The following is a 23,189-nucleotide window of genomic DNA, read 5'->3' on the forward strand; positions in this document are numbered from 1 at the left end:
TCATTATGTAATTATACCAAAGAATAACATGTTACATTATAAACTTACATGAAAACATTACTTTCCTATAAGAGCTCTAAATGTCAGTCCCTGATTTATGCATTATCAGTTCTGAAAAAGACTATCAATGTATGCATTCGATCTAAGAGAACTTTTCCATAGACATTTCTTTAATCAGAGCTAGCAAAGACCCTGCTTTCCTTCAGTTATTTTAATGATTTCTTTGAAACAAGGTTTTGCTATTTAACTACAGTTGTCCTCAAACTTTGTATTCTTCTGCTTCTAATTTTCAAATGCTGGGATTACAGGTGAGTGTCACCATATCCAGCCCCAAATACTTTATTTTTAAATCTGTGCAATTTCAACCTGCATTTCCTCTTTAGTTAGACTGTATATTTTAAAATCTTAGCCTAAGAGAATGTTCTCTTAGCAGACAGACACCACCAGATCAGTTACTGCATCCTTGACAAACTGTTTCCATCATTCACAGAACATCTTAACCTAAAGTGGGGCATGAAGGTTAACACTAAGTTAACAAGGACCTTTAAACAGAAACAGAAAAAGGACAAAAAGAGAAAAAGAAAAACGAAGGAAGAAATCAGCATACAAGAGGAGGTGGAGAAAGATAGGTGGTTTTCAAAAATGTAAAGAGAAACAAACGATTCTGTTTAAATTAAATTCAAAAGGCTGAATCTCAGAGAATTGAAGGTCTCTAGATAGTAAAAAAAAATATGAGAGGCCAAGGGTTGAGCAAAGAAAAGAGCTCATGGTCCTGTTAATCACAGGAAAGCAGATATCACTTTGACACAAATCAGCTGATTCAAGGCACTGACTGACAGTCCTCATCATGATGACAATACACTTGTCAGATACCAGATACTGTTTTAAGTGCAGACATAGACAAGAGGGAATCCCTGGAACGGGAAAATACCAGTATCAAAAGAGACTCAGGGTAAAGGACTACATGTGGGTTCATGTTTTCAGCTGCCAAAAAGAATTCACTGTAAACTGTCCTGGTTTTTCCCTGTTTAGAACATTTGGAAGATGTTATGTGGGACCAAGAGCAATAAAGGGTAAACATTCAAACGAGTTTAGATAAGAAATATCAAATTGGAAGTATAAGTTTAAAATATTAGCCAGGTTTTTCAAACTGAAGTATTAATTACCTATCAACAGCCAAAAACTTCTTGCGTTCCTCTTCAATTTGAATATGAATTTTCTCAATGTTAGAACTCTGAGAGGCAAGTACTTCCTTAACTTGTTCTTGCTTTATCATGAGTTCATCCACGCTTTTCAGATATTCTTCTTCAGTCTGAAAAGAGAGAATTCGTGTGTCTGTATAAAACATTTTATATTAATACAAAAAAAAGGTTCTGCTATTATCTGTAAGAATGCTTACTGATCCTAAGAGAAATCCCCTTACCCTGTGGCTGCTCAACTGTCACAGATTGTGACCCTCTTTGATCTTACAGGTTTTGGAAGCTAGTAATAATTTCCTGCCTCTGTCTTTCATTTTGAATCTACTCTTCAATCTGCTGCCACCCAACTTGTGTTCCATTTGTCCAGTGGAAGTGCTCATGAGACTATAAAACACTAGCCTGTCTTAACAGTTTTCATCACTTCTTCCTTCCCACAGTGCTGGACTTCTTCACTGCCTTCTCTTCTGTCTTTCCACTGTTTCTCAATTGTACCATGTTCTCCACCTTCCTTAATTTCAGCCCTTGTCTGAGATATATAGAACATATCTATAATCTAGCTCTCAGGAGGCTAGGACAGAATTCTGAGCTTGAGACCAGCATGGCTATATAGTGAAACTGCTTCTGAAAATGAACAAACCAGAACTCAACCAGTAATTCTGAAGTTTGTAGTTCCAGTCTTGAATTCTCCTTCCATCTACATGCTTGAGTCATCTCTGGCACCCTCTTTCTCTTCCCACTTAACATCCAATAACTCATCAGTTCTGTTCATTTTACTTTAATATTTCTGAAATATGTTGCCCCCATCCCAACCATGCACCATTAGTCGCTCAAAAACTTGCTACTCAGTGAAAGAAGCCATAACTTCAACAAAATGGTACTTCAGCCACCTATAGTAAATTACCTTCTTTAGGTTATCAATGTCTTCTCTGCCTTTCTGGATAGTCATTTTTAATGTGTTGATCTTATTCAGTTTCTTCTTAAGCTGATTTCGACTATATTCAAGCTGAATACTAAGACGAGTTTTTTGTTTTTCAAACTCTAATCTAGTATAATAAAATCAAGCATTATAAGTGGTCAGAAAAGTATGTTGATTCTTTTAATTTTTTCCAGATTAAAAAATTATGTATATATGTAGGTTTATGTGTACCACATTTGTACAGATATCCACTGACGCTAAAGGGCATCGGATCTTTGAAACTGGAGTTACAGGTGATTGTGAGCTGCCTGATGTGAGTTCTAGGAACCAAATGTAGATCCTCTCCAAGAGCAGTAAGTGCTCTTAAACACTGAGACATTTCTCTATCCCTTATTAATTTTTTTTGTATAATTTCAAAAATAAAAATAAAATGAACGCTATTATGAACCACATGCAACTTACCCAATCTAATAATCATCAATTCATGTTGACTCGTTTCACCTACAACACCATTCATAGCTACTGGATTATCTGAAGCAAATACCAGATTCTAGGTAACTTTATCAGTAATGTTCTATTAAAGTGACTGTTAATTCATAACCATAAACTACTATACCCTAAAAATGTAAAAATATCCTTAACATAATTACTATCATTGCCAAATTTTCTGATACTATATTAAAATCCTAGTTGTTTGCATCAGGATATATTGGCAGTTCTCTCTCTCTCTCTTTCTTCCTTTTCTTTTCTTCTTTTTGAGACAGGGTTTCTCTGTAACTTTGGAGCCTGTCCTGGAACTAGCTCTTGTAGACCAGGCTGGTCTCGAACTCACAGAGATCTGCCTGTCTCTGCCTCCCGAGTGCTGGGATTAAAGGCGTGCGCCACAACCGCCTGGCCCCAGTTTCTCTCTTTTTCACGTGTCCCTTCCTCTCTCTCTCTCTCTCTCTCTCTCTCTCTCTCTCTCTCTCTCTCTCTCTCTCTTTCTTTCTTTTATTGAGACAGGGTTTCTCTGTGTATCCCTGGCTGTCCTGGAACTCACTCTGTAGACCAGGCTGACCTTTAACTCATACAGATCCACCTGCCTCTGCCTCCCAATAAATAAATGCCGCAAATAAAGGTGTGCATCACCACTGCCCAGAGATAGTTGACAGTTTCTTAAACCTTTTATAATATATACATTATCTACCCACTTTTTCTTTAAGCTATAATCTATACATTTATTATCAGATCAGTCTTTGTGAATAGCTATTCATACATAAACTTCAAACTTGGGAAAGGATAGTTAGTACATGGTGACTAAATTGGGCACTTTTTATGTATGCAAGATTGTTGACCATTTGAAAATCAATGTAATTTATTACTGAAACTTAACATATCTTTTAAATGCTAATTGTATAAGGATCTAAATAGTTACCAGAGAAAATATTTAAAAATTCAACACTTTTAGCCGGGCGGTGGTGGCGCACGCCTTTAATCCCAGCACTCGGGAGGCAGAGGCAGGCGGATCTCTGTGAGTTCGAGACCAGCCTGATCTACAGAGCTAGTTCCAGGACAGGCTCCAAAGCCACAGAGAAACCCTGTCTCGAAAAAACTAAAAAAAAAATAAATAAATAAAAATTCAACACTTTTAAAATTTCATATACGGTGAGAATTTCCATGAAGAATTCCTCAACTTGACAAAAGTATCTTAAAGTTTATATAAATTATACATTACTGTAGAAGTCTGAAAACTTTTTCCTTAAGAATTAGTATGTCTGTTCTAACCATGTTTATTCAATATTATGAAGTTAGTGTAAGAGGAAAGAAAAAGAAGTAAGAAAAGAATACTAACCAGTAAGAAACAAAACTTTTTATTTACTGAGAATATAATTCTCCATGTAGAAACTCTAAGGAATCTGTCTAAGGGCTAAGAGATCTAATGATTTAGCCAAGTTTTAGGATACAAGTTTAAGGAATACTAATTTTATTTTATTAAAAAGTTTTATAATTTATAATTTATGTGTGTGATATGGGGGTGGAGGCACATATACCACAGTGCAAGTGTGGTCAATGAACAACTTTGTGGAACTATTCTCTCCTTGAACCTTTCCAAGAATTCTGGGGCTTTCAGGTCTCAAGGTTTCACAAGTGCTTTACTCATAGAGCCGTAATTTTATTCAATATGCTACCAACATACAATTTTAAACTAAAATTTAAAAACAACTTAATTTGCAAAAGCACAGATATATTATATGCTGAGAAACACAAATAATGAAATACACACAAGACTGAACTTATATACTAAAAACTACAGTTCATTAATGAGTGAAATTAAAAATGACCTAAAATAGACACCATGTTTGTGGTTAGTTGTTAATTCTTCCCAAGTTGATCTCTAAATCAGTATGATCCAAATAGAAACTCACAAGTTCTTTTTACGAATATGTGGTGAAGCCGGGCGATGGTGGCGCACGCCTTTAATCCCAGCACTCGGGAGGCAGAGGCAGGCGGATCTCTGTGAGTTCGAGACCAGCCTGGTCTACAAGAGCTAGTTCCAGGACAGGCTCCAAAGCCACAGAGAAACCCTGTCTCGAAAAACCAAAAAAAAAAAAAAATATGTGGTGAGGGCTGGAGGGATGGCTCAGTGGTTAAGAGCATTGGCTGCTCTACCAGAGGTCATAAATTCAATTTCCAGCAACCACATGGTGGCTCACGAATCATTTGTAATGAGATCTGGTGCCCTCTTCTGGCCTGCAGATGTACATGCAGACAGAACACTGTATACATAATAAATGAATAAATCTTTTTTTTAAAAAAAGAATATGTGGTAATTTGTAAAAAAAAAAAAAAGGCCTCCATAATAGGGAGTGGCACACTTAGGAGGTGTGGCCTTCTTGGAAGAAGTGCGTCATTATGAGAAGGTGGGTTTTGAGGTCTCCTTTGCTCAAGCTACCCTAGCGTGACTCATAGATACCTGTTGCTTGTGGATCAAGATGTAGAACTCTCAGCTCCTTCTCCAGCACCATGTCTACTGCACCATATGTGCCTGCAGGTTGCTATGTCCTGCCATGATGATAATGAACTGAACCTCTGAAACTGTAATCCAGCTCCCTTAAATGTTTTCCTTTAGAAGAGTTGCTGTGGTCATGAGTGTCTCTTCACAGCAATAGAAACTCTTAAGGCACAATAGCAATTGAAAAATTTATTCTAAAAATCTATGGAGAAGGGGCTAGAGATACGGCTCAGTGGTTAAGAGCATTGCCTGCTCTTCCAAAGGTCCTGAGTTCAATTCCCAGCAACCACGTGGTGGCTCACAACCATCTGTGATGATTCTGGTGCCCTCTTCTGGCCTGCAGGCATACATGCTGACAGAATATTGTATACATAATAAGTAAATAAAATATTTAAAAAAGAAAAAAAATAAAATCTATGGAGAAATATAAAGGACCTAGAACAGAAAAAAGGATCACGACTCTTCTCCATTGTTGTACTCTCAGCCCCTAGGGCACCTGGCACATGAAAAGCACACAATAAATACAAACTGAATGAATGAATAAATGAATGGGATATGAAAGCATTATAGAGATTAACAGAAAGACTTTGAGACAAATGTTGATAATTTTGATTTGAATAACATTTCTCTTTTCAAATGTTTCAAATGGGGGAGGGTGGGTGGAGAGATAGGGTCTCCATCATGGAGCTCTGGCTGTCCTGGAGCTCTCTATGTAGACCAGGCTGGCTTCAAACCTCACAAATATCAGCCTGCCTCTGCCTCTCAAGTGCTGGGATTAAAGGTAAGCACCATCACAGCCTGACAACATGATTTACTAAAAAGTACAACTTTTGTCTACTGACATTAAATATCAAATCCCTCCTTGTAGATATGAGTATATTTCTGGACTCTACTTATGAGCTAATAGCTCATGATTTATATTATGTTTTAAAATTTGGGAACTGAGGCAAGAGAGATAGGTGGTTAAAAGTGGTTAAAAACTCTTACTGCCTTTTAAAAAGAAAGAAGACTTAGGTTCCCAGCACCCACACTGGGTGACTTCTAACTGCTTTAACTTCAGTTCCAGGGGTTCTGACTCTCTCTTGTCCTCTACAGAAAGTTGTTACACATGTGCACATAGCATATATACAGACATTCACATATAAACTTGAATCTCTAAAATGAAATAAAGTACAATATAAAAGTTCTTGTCCCACTATTCACTAGTTTCCCTCATATTTTTCTTTACTTCCTATGTGAACTTTAGAATCAGTCTATCAAAAAAAATTCCATATAGGTGGTATAGATTAATTTAGGAAGAAATCAACTTTTGTTGTTGTTGTGATTTCGAGACAGGGTTTCTCTGTGTATCTCTGAAGCCTGTCCTGGAACTTGCTCTGTAGACCAGGCTGGCCTTAAATTTAGAGATCTGCCTATCTCAGCCTCCCAAGTGCTGGGATTAAAGGTGTGCACCACCACTGTCTGGCAAGCTAACTTCTTTATAAAAAGAACGAGTATGTTTTCCTTTTTGCTACAGTTTCTGCTAAGTTTCTTTGTAAGAAACTGAAGTTTTACTAGCTTCTCCATCCTCTGTAGTACTGAATATGAAACCCAGGCAGAGCCTTGTATATACAAAACAAGTGTGACCAATTACTGAGCTATTTTTAAGCCCAACATTACTAGCTATTTTTTGATGAACTGAAATAAAGTCTACCTCAAGCATAATTCCTTTAAATTAGGGAATAGTTTTTTTTTTTTTGAGACAGGGTTTCTCACAGAGATCCGCCTGCCTCTGCCTCTGGGATTAAAGGCGTGCGCTACCACTGCCCGGCAAGGGAATAGTTATTTTTGACATGTATACAATACTGCTTACCAATATTTTTTAAGCAAAAATACCTTTTTTGATCATTTTCTTGCTGCTGTTTAACATGTTTGTTCTCAAATTCACGAATATTTTCCACACCAATTTCTTCACAGAAGTCTTGGAATATTTCATCTTCTACCTTTCAAATTATTTTAAAACAATTGATTTAATAACCATTTTTAAAAATACATAAACAATGCTACAATTTTTTACTCTTAGTTTTTCCTGAATTAGTCAAAAAGCTAATCAGTGCACTCAGCCCAGTACATTCTCTTCCTTATCTCCATAAACTACGCTCGTATGTTTTCACAGCTTTTATTCAGAAATCTACATGAAAAAGCTCTGAACTGGATTTACAAAATGGTATTATACACTGTCTGATATAAACCTGTGGAGATTCTATTTACTTTAGCCCTGCTAAAATATAATGTTCTACATGAAGAAAGAATATATTCTTTATGAGTAAGATGAAACATCTTGGATAGTAAAAACAATTCAAAATTAGAGTACAGAGTCACTAATAAATTCCAAAAATCTGGTACAATCTCAATCCAACAATAATATCTAGCCTCAAATACAACAGCATTTCAATAAGTCATGTTAAAAACTTGTGGATTTCAGTCGGGTGGTGGTGGCGCATGCCTTTAATCCCAGAACTCACAGGTGGAGGCAGGCCTGTGAGTTCAAGGCCAGCCTGGTCTACAAGAGCTAGTTCCAGGACAGGCTCCAAAGCTACAGAGAAACCCTGTCTCGAAAACCAACAAACAAAAAAAACCCCTAAGACCAAAATAACCCAAACTTGTGGATTTCAGTTAAACAAATATGATAAAACTTGGACGGTAGTAAGTAACATTAATGCCAGTGCATAACTGAAACCATGGGAAACTTCAGAGGTCCATAATCCTCTGTACTGGTAGATCCTATTCTGATATTATGCTCTATTCTGGGCATGAGTGAATAACAACATCCAAAGGATGATTTTCTGAGCTAATCTTGATTCCACGGTTATGTATACACAGTCAAGAAGCCCTAGCTCTGATCTAGAACTATATTCTATATGCCATTTAAAAACAAGTACAATATTTATCACCTTATCTATTCTATCTTGAAATTCTTCAATTTTTTGTTGTTGATTGTTGATTCCTTCATTCAGCATAGCACACTGAGACTCAATATTCAGCAGTTCACTTTGTAGCTGAGATTGTTCCTAATAATAAAAAAAAATTTGCTTAAGAACATGACTATTTTATACAGTAAAGCTAAAAACATGATAGATGTCTTTTACAATGAACAAATGAAGAATTGTTAGCTACAATGGACCCTGGCACAGCCAGACAACATGATTAAATACTACAGAAATCATCAAGGACTGTAACAAAACCTTAAACATGGCAAAAAGTACCTACAATTACATAATGTTATGTAAATATCATTTTTTTTTTGAGACAGGGTTTCTCTGAATAGCCCTGGCTGTCCTGGAACTCCTTTTTTAGACCAGGAGGGCCTCAAACTCAAGAGATCCACCTGCTTCTGCCTGCCAAGTGCAAGGATTAAAGGCGTGTACCACCAGTGGTATCATAAATACCATTCTTAAATTCTATGCTGTGATACAAATTTCCACCAATCTTTAGAAAAGTCTACATTACCCGGCAAAATGCAGCAAGGTGCTTCTTTTTAAGCATCTCTAGTTCATTTTGTGAATATTTGAGTCGTGTATTAGTTCCTTGTACTAAAGTCTGTATTTGTTTCAGATCTGTTTCCTTGCGGAGCGTCTTCATTAATTCCTAAACAGAGAAATGTGAGAACATTTTACAGTGTAAAAGCACTTTTACTATTCAGTGCTTTCATAATATTCACTGATTTTACACACAACCATTCAACTTCTGAAAAGAGATAATGTGTGTGGAATGTAGGTAAGAGCCAGTGGCTGGCTGTTTTACTTGTCGGATCCCGTTTCTGAGTTTTTATTAATTGTGGCACATATATATACACACATTACATATAATAAAAATAAAATAAAAAGATTTGGTGCATAAGTACATTTGTCATCTGGAATAAGATAGCATACAACGTTCACAAAAAACTACCAAACTTTCCAACAAAAAATACAGACACGAAAAGTGAAAAACAGGGGCTGGAAGATGGTTCAGTGGTTAAGAGCATTGCCTGCTCTTCCAAAAGTTCTGAGTTCAATTCCCAGCAACCACATGGTGGCTCACAATCATCTGTAATGAGGTCTGGTGCCCTTGTATACATAATAAATAAATAATATTTTAAAAAAGTAAAAAACAATGTTAAACAACACACCCGTGTTTATATCCCAAGTATTGGTGTTTTATTTAATGCAAGGCATTCACTATAGTGAGATTTGTCAAAGGTATTGTTGTTCTTTTGTTTTTTTTCCTTTTTTTTTGGTTTTTCGAGACACAGTTTCTCTGTAGCATTTGGAGCCTGTCCTGGAACTAGCTCTTTTTTTTTTTTTTTTTTTTTTTTTTTTTGGTTTTTCGAGACAGGGTTTCTCTGTGGCTTTGGAGCCTGTCCTGGAACTAGCTCTGTAGACCAGGCTGGTCTCGAACTCACAGAGATCCGCCTGCCTCTGCCTCCCGAGTGCTGGGATTAAAGGCGTGCGCCACCACCGCCCGGCTGGAACTAGCTCTTATAGACCAGGTTGGCCTTGAACTCACAGAGATCTGCCTGCCTCTGCCTCCCAAGTGCTGGATTAAAGGCGTGTGCCACCACTGCCCAGCGGTATTGTTCTTCTTATTTAACGTCTGTAAGCAGTGGATGAATATTCTTTTCCTTACACCACACTAGAACCATGTATTGAAATTTTCAAGACTTATTACAAGAATAAAGCAACCTCAATTTGTATACCATCGAGAGCATGTCTTCTTATTTCTTGGTCATATAGGCGTTGTCTTTCAGTCACTAATAATTGTGTGTGTGTACATTCCATGTGTGTGTAGTGCCTGTGGAGGCTGGAAGGGGGCATCATATCCGCTGGAGCTAGAGTTACAAGTGGCTGTAAGCTGCCCAACATGGGTTCTGGGAAACAAACTCAGGTCTTCTGCTTATAGCAGCAAGATCTTTTTTTTTTTGAAATTTTTTTTGATTTTTACTGAGCTCTACGGTTTTCTTTGCTCCCCTCCATGCCTCTCCCCTCCCCTCAACCCTCTCCCAAGGTCCCCATGCTCTCAATTTACTCAGGAGATCTTGTCTTTTTCTTCTTCCCATATAGAGAAGATCTATGTGTGTCTCTCTTAGAGTCCTCATTGTTGTCTAGGTTCTCTGGGATTGTGTTTTGTAGGCTGGTTTTCTTTGCTTTATGTTTAAAAACCACTTATGAGTGAGTACATGTGATAATTGTCTCTCTGGGTTTGGGTTACCTCACTCAAAATGATGTTTTCTAGCTCCATCCATTTTCCTGCAAAATTCAAGATGTCATTATTTTTTTTCATAGCAGTAAGATCTTTTAACTGTTGAGCCACTGTGTATTAGTCAGGGTTCTCTACAGTAATAAAACTTATAAAATAAATCTATCTAGAGAAAGAGATTTTATTAGAATGATTTATAGGCTGTGGTCCAAATAATCCAACAATGGCTATCCATGAATGGTCCAAGAATCCAGTAGTTGTACAGTCCACGAGGCGGGATGTCTCAGCTGATATTCAGTATACACTGGAATCCTGAAGAAGTAGGGTTTAATGCCAGTAAAGGAATGGACTTGCCAATGAGAGCAAACTAGCAAAGAGTGAACCTTCCTTCTTACATATCTTTATATTATAGAGAAGTACAAAAAAAAACCCCAAACACTTTCTAGTTCAATAGCTGTGTTTTAGGGTTTCTCTTGCTATGAAGAGACACCATGACCACAGCAACTCTTTTTTTTTTAGATTTATTTATTATGCATACAACATTCTGCCTCCATGTTCACCTGCGTGCCAGAAGAGGGCACCCATATCTCAATGCAGATGGTTGTGAGCCACCATGTGGTTGCTGGGAATTGAACTCAGAACCTCTGGAAGAGCAGCCAGTGCTCTTAACCACTGAGCCATCTCTCCAGCCCCAACCACAGCAACTCTTATAAAGGAAAAAATTTAATTGGGGTGGCTTATAGTTTCAGAGGTTTATCCTATTACCATCATGGTGGGACATAGCAGTGTGCAGGCAGACATGGTGCTGGAAGGGAGCTGAGAGTTCTACATCTTGATCCAAAGGCAACAGGAAGCAAACTGTGCCACACCAGGTATACAGTGACATGTTTCCTCCAACAAGGCCATACCTTCTCCAACAAGGTCATAACTCATAATAGAGCTATTCCCTATGGGGGTCATTTTCTTTGGTATCACTACAAGCTACAGACCATGTACCAAGAGATGTGTTAATCTGTTCAAGTAAGGACACATCCGGTACAGCAGCTGAAATTGGAGTGAGTGATTGAGTTTTTGATAGTCAACTGTCATTTTCCACAATCCATCTAACACTCCATATTAGTCAGACAGAGTTAAAGGGAGATGTGATGGGAATTATTGCCCTGTATCTTTCAAGTCCTTGATGACAACACTAATTTCTGCAGTTTATGGGGATGTGATGCTGTTTTTGATTCACTATCTTCCTTGGCAGAGGCAACTCTAAAGGCTTCCATATAGCCTTTCCAACCAAAACGGCCCTCATTCTACATGTCAGAGAACCAGTGTGATGCTTCCGCCAACTTCTAAGTATATCTACCCCCAATTATACATCCTGGGAGTGGGGAAGAAGCCACATGATGAGTTTGGGGATCCACTGAACCTAATGAGTTGGACTTCAAGCAAAACTCCATTGATCACCTGATCCCCATAAGTCCCTACTTTAGCTGGAAGGCTACAATGTTTCTTTTTTTTTTTTTTTTTTTTTAAATATTTATTTATTTATTATGTATACAATATTCTGTCTGTGTATATGTCTGCGGGCCAGAAGAGGGCACCAGACCTCTTTACAGATGGTTGTGAGCCACCACGTGGTTGCTGGGAATTGAACTCATGACCTTTGGAAGAGCAGGCAATGCTCTTAACCACTGAGCCATCTCTCCAGCCCCCTACAATGTTTCTTGAGATATCCCAGAATCAGTGTCAGTCCAAAACCAGTATTCAACAGACCCCCAAACTCTTGTCACTTCCTTCCCCCCAGTGCACAGTTAACCTTGTAAAAGGCAGTAGGTCCCTCTGGGGAAGGTCTGGGAGAAGGTTAACAGTAAAACTTCTAGGTATTTCATCAAGATCCTTCTTCAGGGGAACCTGGCCATCCCTTCATCCAAGGAGACTAGGTCTGTAAGCTGGCTCAAGTCTGGAAATTAGTTCATGAGTCAAGATTCCCTTTTGTCATAATCCAATGTAAACTTTTTTTCATTTGTTTGAGAAGTTTTACACTTCTAGAGATTGAACAAAAATACAATACACTTGTTATCTATTTCATACCAAGAAACACCATAACTGATTAGCCAGTACCAAAGGGCCATACAAATCAAGTCACTATAATATTCAATTTGCCTATGCTAACCATTACAGGTCAGGCCATTATGGACACATTCCTTTGTGCTGCCCATTACGATAACTGCAATCACTTGACTTTGGTGATTCAGTGTTGCCACCTGGTCCTGCTACTTCAGGGCCCATAGCACTTAATTCATACAACAGAGCACCAGCGTCTCTAGTCCTAAGGCCTGGCACAAGGTAAAGGTTGATGGAAAAGCTCTTCAAATGTGCTACTGCCCCTCTCACAATTTTAAATCTTAGAGAATTAGTGAAGAGCATGACTTCTAGGATTTCCCATGGCAGAGGATTAGGTTTTACAAAGTGTACTCACTCTTTGCATTGCAATTTTACCCGAGTCTTTAAAATCCCTTCAATAACACTAGGCCAAAGGATATCAGGCATCTCTAACTCCTCTTCAGTAGGCCATCTTTTGAAAACTGCTTCAGCCAACCTTTCAAACAGACTCTGGACACCTCCCCCACTTTTATTTTAACTGTCCAATCTTCCATATTAAACCCAGAATCTCTACTCAGGGGGCCCATATCACCTGATCCAGTTTTATGTTTCTTTGACCATTATCCCTCACCCTTAAATACATTCCCACACATATTTCCTCAGACTTCTGTTTGAATGAATTAGCAAACTCACTAAGTTCTTTATTAATATAGTGCACCTCTTCATATCTCCCCTCTAGGAGCCTGCTTTGCCTTAAGTCTGGTTGTAGGTCTAGAGTCAACTATTGGTGGGTTTCAAAGGATATCAGTATTGTCAGTCGAAGACAGAAAAGGCAACATTTCAAGGGATGGCAGCATATTCTCTGTGAAGAGTGGAGAAACTACTTCCTTAGATAAATCCTTTAGAATCTGAAGGTTCAAAGTTCTCAGCTTCAATAGGGTTCTCCTACACATCCCCATTTCAAGTTATAGGATCCCATTCTTTACCAATTAATGCCCATACTTAAACTGTTGACACCCTCTGACTGAGACTTGAATTTTTGCTGTAGTTCAGCTTTATTTTTATTTTCTGCAACATGAGCTGTGGCTACTGGAGAGAAGATTCTCTTCCAGGACACATTTAAGAATTTAGATTGTTAATGCATGTCTGGAGCTGGTAAATTTTATCACTAAGTTCATTGCTGCCTTTCATCATATTCTGAGATGTGTAAGTTGGTTAATTGTATGATGAGTCTTATTCTTTTTCTTTGTCAATTTATGTGGAGATATTAGGAGCAAGTGACTAGTATCATCATTTTCCTATTTTTCCACAAATTGTCAAAGTTTTATATATAGTCACAAAGTCTGCCACCACTCACAATTGATGAACCAGGATAATTAAATGCATTTGTCTCAAGTTTGAAAAATAGTTCATACTATGGGCTTTCAGTATTCTCCATGCTTCTAAGAGAGGCTTCAGTAATTGGAGAGGCTTTGGTAATTATAAGTGCTGGCAAATAGGGAAGCCTATTACAGATACTAAAAATATTCATCCTTATACTTCTGTTACTCTAGAACCACTTTCTGGTACCAAAATATGTATTAGTCAGGGTTCTCCAGAGTTAAATGAAACTTATAGAATGAATATCTACCTACCTCCTTCCTATCTATCTATCTATCTATCTATCTATCTATCTATCTATCTATCTATTCACCCATCAATGGGATTTATTAGAATGACTTATAGATTGTGGTCCAACTAATCTAACAATGGCTGCCTATGAACAGAAAGTCCAAGAATCTAGTAGGTCTTCAGTCCACAAGGCTAGATGTCTCAGCTGATCTTCGGTATCTGCCAGAATTCCAAAGAAGTAGGTTCAATGCAGGTGAAAGAATGGACTTGTTAGCAAGGTGAGAGCAAGCTGGAAAAGACTGAAGCTCCCATACACTGATAGGCTTTCACCAGGTGTGGCCCAGATTAGAGGTGGGTGTTCCTACATCAAAGATATGGATTAGGAGTAGATCTTTCCACTTCAAAATAAGTAAAACTCCCTCCCAGGTGTGCTTCTCTATTTGGGAGTTTTAATTTCAGAAGTAGTCAAGCTGACAAACAAAAATAGCTGACAACTAAGAATAGCCATCATACATCTCTTCAGTCCTGAACCAACTACTCTTTTACTTGGCATTTTAATTAGGCCTAGCTGCTGAATTTATAAAATATCTTTTCTATACATAAGCATACTTTTATGATTCATATGCTGGATTACATTATCCATATTACATTATGTGCCCTAAAACCACTATGACCAAAAACAACTTGAAGAATAAAGGGTTTATGGTTTCTCCTGAAATTTTTGTTTTATGTTCTAAAGTTGTTCTATCATTCAGAGAAGTATAATTTTTTAAAATAAACTTTAGGTCCTTTAATTGCTCTGGGGAGGAGTTCAGTCAGAGGTGACAGGGAATGACTGAGCCAAATTTGACATGGGGGCTTGCAAGAAGCTTCCCATGGCATTTCCTGATGGTACCTTGTTGTTCTACATATTATAAAGACTAGATTTGAACAAGAGAGACATCTTCATTAGAAGAGGTGATAGTTCAACAAACAGTGTAATTATTTGGTCTAAACTAACTTATAAAGCTAGCAAATGCTTTTTATTTATTCAAATATAACTTGCCACAAGGGAACCTCCCCAGATTTAGGGTTAGGCCAGGGTTTTATTTTCATTTTTCCAGGAAAATGAAGGCATCAAACTCAGGAATCTGAAGATCACTGGGCAAATAATGCATTTGAAGAAAAAGGACTCATCATACAGAAAAAAAATGTTCCAAGAATAAGAGTAAATTGGACTATTGGTATGTCAAATCTGCAAAAGGATAAAATTTCATAAATCTTCCAAAATGTTTGTTTGTTCTTTTCCCTATATACACCTAATGCAAATGGATTTTGTAGTCCCAGTTCAATTAAAAATTAAAGCTGGCTTTGTAGCTGTAAAAAAAAGAATAAAGGGTTTATTTCATTTTATACTTCTAGGTTAACAGCCCATCATTGAGGTAAGTAAGGCAGGAACTCAAGGAAGGCAGCAACCTAGATGCAGGAACTGACACAGAGGCCATGGAAGAACTCTGCTTACTGGTTTGCTCCTCATGGCTACCTAAGTCTGATTTTGTATAGCACCTAATACCACCAGCTCAGGGGTGGCACTGCTCACAATAAACTGGGTTCTCCTGTATCAAACATCAGTTAAGAAAATACATCACAGGCCAATGGTAGGAGTATTTTCTCAATAGAGGTTTCCTCTTCTAAAACAACTCTAGATTATGTTGGTTTGACATAAAACCAATCAGCAAAGTGTGACAGCAAAATATCCATGTGTTTTGGGAACAAATTTTATCTACTCATATATATTCTCTTACTATATTGATGAAGATTCTATACTAAAATTTTATTTAGAAATTATTAGAAATAATACACTTAGAGTTGAAGAAATAGCTCATAGGTTAAGAGTACTGGCTGCTATTGCAGAGGACCTCAGCACCCACATGATGACTCATATTTGCAAACACAGTTCCTGGAGGATTTTTCTTTTTGACATAAGTCTCAATATGTAGGTCTGGCTGTCCTAGAACTCACTATTGTAGATCAGGCTGACTTCAACCTCATACAGATCTACCTGCCTATGCCTCCAGCTTGCTGAGATTAAGAGTGTGTGTCACTATGCCTGGCCAAAATAAATCTTTTAAAAAATGCAAAGAAATGTACAACATATATGAGTAAGTACTAATTTAGTTATTACACAAATAACTTACAATAGTTAACAATAAATAATACAAAAATGTGTGCAGGGAGCCAGATGTAGTAGCACACTTTTATAATCCTAGCACTTGGGAGACAGAAGCAGGTATCTGAGGTCAGGTTGGTCTATATAGTGAGTTCCAGAATAGCCATAGTCAGCCCGTCTCAAAACACCAGGAAAGAAAAATAAAAAGGCACAGGAAACAAGCAACTCACAGAACTTAATAAGGAAAATGACTTGGTTTTGCACAATTACTTTCCTTAATACGTTGTAACTTGTATGATAAGGATTTACCTTTAACTCTTGGACTAGTTGGCCTCTTTTGTCTCTTAGGCTGTGCAGCTCCTTCTCATCCCAGCATAAAGCCTTGTGTTTTAAGTCACTTGATCCTCCAGAGATCACTCCAGATTTTAAAAATAGCGTTCCATCAAGTGCTACTGTCTGTATCATAAAAACATTTTACCTTAGAGAAATGTATTTTATTTTTTTTTTTTTTTTTTTTTTTTTTTTTTTTTTTGGTTTTTTCGAGACAAGGTTTCTCTGTGGTTTTGGAGCCTGTCCTGGAACTAACTCTTGTAGACCAGGCTGGTCTCGAACTCACAGAGATCCGCCTGCCTCTGCCTCCCGAGTGCTGGGATTACAGGCGTGCGCCACCACCGCCCGGCGAGAAATGTATTTTAAGACAATTTTTGAAGTTGAGATTTTATAGATGTGAAAAACACTTTTCAAACTTTACTAATAAAATACTGACTTACGAAGGAATACAACTACAAATATAAACCCATTTTTACTAAGGCTAGGAGAGAAATTAAAAGCAACCACAGAGGTTTAAAATAAGTTGTATATGTGAGTTTGAGACCAGCCTGGTCTACAAGAGCTAGTTCCAGGATAGACTCAAAACCACAGAGAAACCCTGTCTCAAAAAAACCAAAAAAAAAAAAAAAAAAGTTGTATAAACCCATTCTCTTTGGAGTCATACCTTGCTCAGCCTAGATATAGTAGGGAGGGCCTTGGACCTTCCCCAAAGCAATGTGCCTTAACCTCTTTGAGGAGTAGATGGGGGAGGGGAATGTAAAGGGGACATGGAAGGGAGTGGGAACTGGGATCGATGTGAAAAAAGATAGTTTGTTTTATTTTTAAAAAAATTAAATAAATAAATAAAAGACCAGGATATGTAACACATAAAAAGCTATATATTAGTTCCAAACATACATAATACTAAGACGCAAAAATTATGTTTAACATTAAATAATTTGTATTACATAATCCTGTTTTGACTATTTTGCCATATATATAAATAGCCTACTATGAAAACTACCTTAATAACCTTAGGATACTCTAAAACAATTGCATTCTCCAAAATGAATATAGAAAGCAATTTAAAGTCAAGGTATAAAATTGCCCAGAGTTTATAGTGTTTTAAGTGAGTACTTTAATGGAATAAATTAATCAGTTTTCAACATCTTATAAATGTTTCTACTTCATTAGAATGAAAATCATTTCTGGCCCTAGCCCCCAGCTGCTTTCCCCACAGGTAATCAAAATTTGTGTATAAATTCTTAGATATTTTTCTGGAAATACGCATGTACAAATGTCTTCAGGGATCATACTTCACATTAGTGTACATATCTCAGAGAAAAAGTAAGAAAGAACCTAAAGCCTTAGTCAAGTATACTAGGCAAGTACTCTACCCTCAGCCTTATATAGTTATTCTATTGATATCCTTTTTCCTTAGTTTTTAAAAATTTCTGTGTATGAATGTTTTGCCTGTATGTATGCACATATGTGTACCATGTGCATGCCTGGTACCTATGGAGGCTAGAAGATGGCATCAGATCACCTATAAAAAGAGTTGTAGATGTTTGTGAGCCACTATGTTGGTGCTGAAAACTGAACCCAGGACTTCTGGAAAACAAGTGCTCTAAATGCTGAGCCATCTCTCCAGCCCTGTGAGAAGCTGTGTCTTTTGTGCTTGCCTTTTTTGCTTATTTTATTTATTTATTTATTTATTGAGACAGAGTCTTAAGTAATTTAAACTGGCCTGAAACACAGTGGATAGCCAATGATGACCCTGAACTCCTGACACTCCTGCCTCCATCCTCCAAGTCCTCTGGGCTTACAGATATGTACCACCATGCCTAGCAGAACTGTTGATTTTACATTGTTGTTTGTAGGTATTGTTAGTAGTTTATACATGCTGCCCTTTTTTAAGTAAACTAGATTATTTTGCAATGTCACTTGAAATGTAAAACAAAAGCACAAATTGCAGATGAAAGAATTTCTGTGAAAATGTGGTATTTATACAAATTGTTTTACCAAACCTAAAAGGCAGAAGAAAAAAAGTTTACAATTCTGGAATATAGTTGAGATACAAATAAACCAGATTAAAATTCTGAAATACCATAGACATAATATAATGAGATAAAGAATGTTATTAACAAGAAATGAAGTCTAAATGTGTGTTAAATGAAAGGACAAATAGCTTTAACCTAGCATATAATCTTTAAAAATCTCTTTTAAAGGGGTTGGAGAAATGGTTCAGTGATTAAGAACACTGGCTGCTTCCTGAAGACCTGAGTTTGAGTCCTAGCAACCACATGGAAGCTCACATGTAACTTTGTAACACCAATTCCAAGGAAGTTGATGCCCTCTTCTGGCCTCCATGGGTACTGGCCACACACACAGAGCACAGACATACATTTATGCAAAACAACCATATACCTAAAATAAAAATCTATTTTATAAATATACAATTTTCACACAATAAGATATCTTAATAGGTAGCATTAAATTTGTTTATGTTTAACATATAGCTATCAATGACGGTGGTTACTAAAAGATAGTGATCATGGAGCTAGAGAGATGGCACAGAGGTTAAGATTACTGGCTGCTCTTCCAGAGGTCCTGAGTTCAATTCCCAGCAACCACATGGTGGCTCACAACCATCTGTAATGAGATCTGGTGCCCTCTTCTGGCCTGCAGGCATACATGGAGGCTGAACACTGTGTACATAATAAATCTTTTTAAAAAAAGAGAGTAATCATGTAACCCTTAATAACATGAAGGAGCACCAAATGTATGCAGCACTATGTTAAAAATGATCAATTTAAGAATGAAAGTTCTTCTTAAAAGAACAGCTTATTTTGTAATGATTTTTTGATGCTAAGCATCTTAGATAACTGTTAATTGATCATGAGGACTATTTACAAGGACTATTTGCTCCAGAGGGTGAGGTCAGTCTGGTCTACAGAGTGAATTCCAGGACAGTCTAAGCTATACAGAGAAATCCTCTCTTGAAAATAAAACCACCTGGCTGGGTGATGGTGGCGCACGCCTTTAATCCCAGCACTCAGGAGGCAGAGGCAGGCAGATCTTTATGAGTTTGAGACCTGGTCTACAAGAGCTAGTTCCAGGAGAGACTCTAAAGCTACAGAAAAACCCTGTATCAAAAAAACAAAACAAAACAAAACAAGCCAGGTGGTGGTGGCGCACGCCTTTAATCCCAGCACTCGGGAGGCAGAGGCAGGCGGATCTCTGTGAGTTCGAGGCCAGCCTGGTCTGAGAAAAAGAAAACAACCACCACCAACAACAAAACTTCAATATATAAAAACATTCCTATTGGGGCTGGAGATAAGAGCACTTGCTGCTCTTCTAGAGGTCCTGAGTTCAATTTCCAGCAACCACATGGTGGCTCACAACCATCTATAATGAGATTCTGGCAGTGTTATGCATGATGCTCTTAATGTAAGCTTCACAATCGTATGAAAGAATATTAACTCCTCAATTTTAAATAAGAAAAAAATAAGAGGGGCTGGAGAGATGGCTCAGAGGTTAAGAGCACTGGCTGCTCTTCCAGAGGTCCTGAGTTCAATTCCCAGCAACCACATGGTGGCTCACAACCATCTGTAATGAGATCTGGTGCCCTCTTCTGGCCTGCAGGCATACATGGAGGCTGAACACTGTGTACATAATAAATAAATCTTTAAAAAAAAATAAGAGTTTAGGAACTTACCTAAAGTCACGGTAAGTAATTACTATATAACACCATTAGGCTTACTTTAGGCACTTAAGTACTGATATACTTTATAAAATAATATATAATTACTTGAGCAATACTTTAGCATTGCTCAATGAAACACAAACTGTTCAGGTGAGACAATATATTTGCGTTGTGTATGTTCATGTGGAGGTCAAAGCAGAAAATGGAGTGTCTATTGCTCTCTGCCTTAATGTTCTGAGACAGTGTTTCAGAACTAGAGGCTTGTTATTTAGATTAACCAGATTTTGGGATCCAAATGTTTCTGTCCTCTAATGTTAAGAGTTACAGGCATGTGGAGCCATTCCTTGCTTATGTGTGTGTTATGAATTTGAAGTCAGGTCTGTATGCCTGTAGAGGAAGCATTCTTACCCATTAAGCCATATTCACTGCCCCTAAAATATTTATTTTTGAAAGGAAAGTAACTCCTTTGAATGACTAGTATTCAGTACATTTCAATCATGTTAAACTTAATGTATGCCTGGTGATGATAGTGCACACTTTTAATCCCAGCACTCAAGAGGCATAGGCAGGCGGATTTCTGTGAATTTGAGGTCAGTCTGGCCCACAGAGTGAATTCCAGGACAGTCAGAGCTACACAGAGAAACCCTCTCTTGAAAAACAACAATAAAACTTCATAATATAAAAACATTTCTATTGGGGCTGAAAAGATGGCTCAGAAGTTAAGAGCACTTGTTGCTCTTCCAGAGGTCCTGAGTTCAATTTCCAGCAACCACATGGTGGCTCACAACCATCTATAATGAGGTCTGGTGCCCTCTTCTGGTGTGTAGACACTGTATATATAACAAATAAATTAATTAATTAAAAACACATTCCCATTTTGATACGCATGAATAGAGAATGTAAAGAAAGCAACAAAAATCCTTCCTGTCATTCAAATGTAGTACATAGAAAAATGCAAGGAAAATACAGGGATCAGCAGTGAAAAACTCAGCTACCTTAGGGTTTTATAATAAATCAAATTTCTAAAATACAATTTGTGATAAAGAGAACGTTACAGAAGTTAATTTTATAAGAGTCAAATGAAGAGCTAAAGATGTAGCTCATTTGGTAGAGTGCTTTCTTAAATATACAAAGCCCTGGGTTCAATCCCTAGCACATATACAACTGGGCATGATAGTGCATGCCTGTAATCCCAGCACTTGGGAGGCAACAGGAAGATCAGAAGTTCATAGTTATCCAACATCAATGGAAACCATATTAGGTTGTCCTACCTAGGCTAGTTTTCCTTATTAAAAATAACATACAAAAGCAAGGGAGAGGCCGGGCGGTGGTGGCGCCTTTAATCCCAGCACTCGGGAGGCAGAGGCAGGCGGATCTCTGTGAGTTTGAAACCAGCCTGGTCTACAAGAGCTAGTTCCAGGACAGGCTCCAAAACCACAGAGAAACCCTGTCTCGAAAAACCAAAAAAAACAAACAAACAAAAAAAAAAAAAAAAAAAAACAAAAGCAAGGGAGAGAGGAACAGATGGAGAAAGGAAAAGAAGGAGAGGGAGAGAGAATGAGAACACTTAGCTGGAAGTGTGATCAAGTCTCTCACCTTCCGTCTTTCCGGTCCACTGAATGCAATATGTCTTGCTTCTTCCACTGTCTCACAGACAAGGCCATTTCCACAAACAAATTGAATCACTTTCTTTAGCTGAGGAAACTGAGTCTTTATAACATCAATCATCATTTTACAGCCCTTAATTTCCCTTAGTCGTTCATTTATTGGCTTGATCTGAAGGGTGAAGGGAGATGTAGTAAATTAGCTATACTAAAATAAAATCCAAATGCCTATTATATTTTTTCACAGTATATCCAAGGGTTAACAATTTGTTCTTCTATGCAATGAACTTTCAATAAGAACATAAGAAACTTATGTTCCACATTATATGATAAAATATTTTTCAAAAATATAAAAATTTCATCAAAAGCCAGAAAAAAAGAACTTCCAAATTCACCTGCCACTTGCTAATTGAAACATACAATATATAAGAAGTGATTTGTATTATTTAAATCATAAACCATGGTGGAAGGCAGTTGTAACTTAGCTATGTACCCAAAAGCAGTATAACACTTACAGAATTAAAACCAAAACCAAAACCCCTCTGGGCTGAAATGACAGCCTTCCTATCATAGATGTACTTTCAGGTTTCTGTCTACAAGTCATAAATATATCCATTGTGTATCATTGAAAACTAGCAAATATGATCTCATTTCTGTTAAAACAAAAATCCTATGTATACTAAAAGGTATGTGTATATATATATATATATATGCACATACATGGGATAGATATATACACATATATGCATACATATGTATAGAGAAACCCTCTAAAGTAGAATTTAAGAACTGTGTAATAAAAGGAAATGTTTTTCAAGACAGGGTTTCTCTGTGGTTTTGGAGCCTGTCCTGGAACTCTGTAGACCAGGCTGGTCTCGAACTCACAGAGATCCGTCTGCCTCTGCCTCCCGAGTGCTGGGATTAAAGGCGTGCGCCACCACAGCCTGGCTTAAAAAGAAATATTCTTTTTATAATTAATATATTTCTATATAAGGTTATTTTTTACATTTATTTATTGTGTGTGCATGTGCAAGTAGCTGTCCTCTGGATGACTCTGGAAGTCAGAGGACAACATATGGGAATTGGTTCCCCTCCTTCTACCATGTAGGCAGAGAGACTGAACCTTGAACTCAGGTTGTCATGCTTAGTGGCAAATGCCTTTATACACTGAGGCATTTGATGGCCCCGTGTAAGATTTTTGTTTGTTGTCATTGTTTTTTCCTATATAAATATGATTTTAATTTTTAAAAAATTTTGTCTGTATATATGAATGTGCACCACATGCATGAAGTGCCCACAGAGGTCAGAAGAGAGCTTTATATGTATGACCTACGACTAGAATTAACAGATGGATTTTAGCTGCTATGTGTTGGGAACCTAGCCCAGGTCTTT

At 37.5% G+C, this 23,189-nt stretch overlaps 1 protein-coding gene across 1 annotated transcript in view; it reads right to left on the reverse strand.

Moving 5' to 3' along the window:
- The window catches only part of Smc1b (structural maintenance of chromosomes 1B), a 75,961-nt gene that overhangs the window by 26,286 nt on the left and 26,486 nt on the right, over positions 1-23,189 (reverse strand). The window contains exons 11-17 of the mRNA XM_075963522.1: positions 21,790-21,969; positions 16,488-16,634; positions 8,597-8,734; positions 8,041-8,157; positions 6,983-7,089; positions 2,101-2,242; positions 1,167-1,312 (exon numbers count right to left, since the gene is read on the reverse strand). Coding sequence (XP_075819637.1) covers positions 1,167-1,312; positions 2,101-2,242; positions 6,983-7,089; positions 8,041-8,157; positions 8,597-8,734; positions 16,488-16,634; positions 21,790-21,969 — 977 coding nt within the window. The remainder of the gene's footprint in view (positions 1-1,166; positions 1,313-2,100; positions 2,243-6,982; positions 7,090-8,040; positions 8,158-8,596; positions 8,735-16,487; positions 16,635-21,789; positions 21,970-23,189) is intronic.

The sequence above is a fragment of the Microtus pennsylvanicus genome, chromosome 2 (genome assembly GCF_037038515.1).
Source record: "Microtus pennsylvanicus isolate mMicPen1 chromosome 2, mMicPen1.hap1, whole genome shotgun sequence".
NCBI lineage: Eukaryota > Metazoa > Chordata > Mammalia > Rodentia > Cricetidae > Microtus > Microtus pennsylvanicus.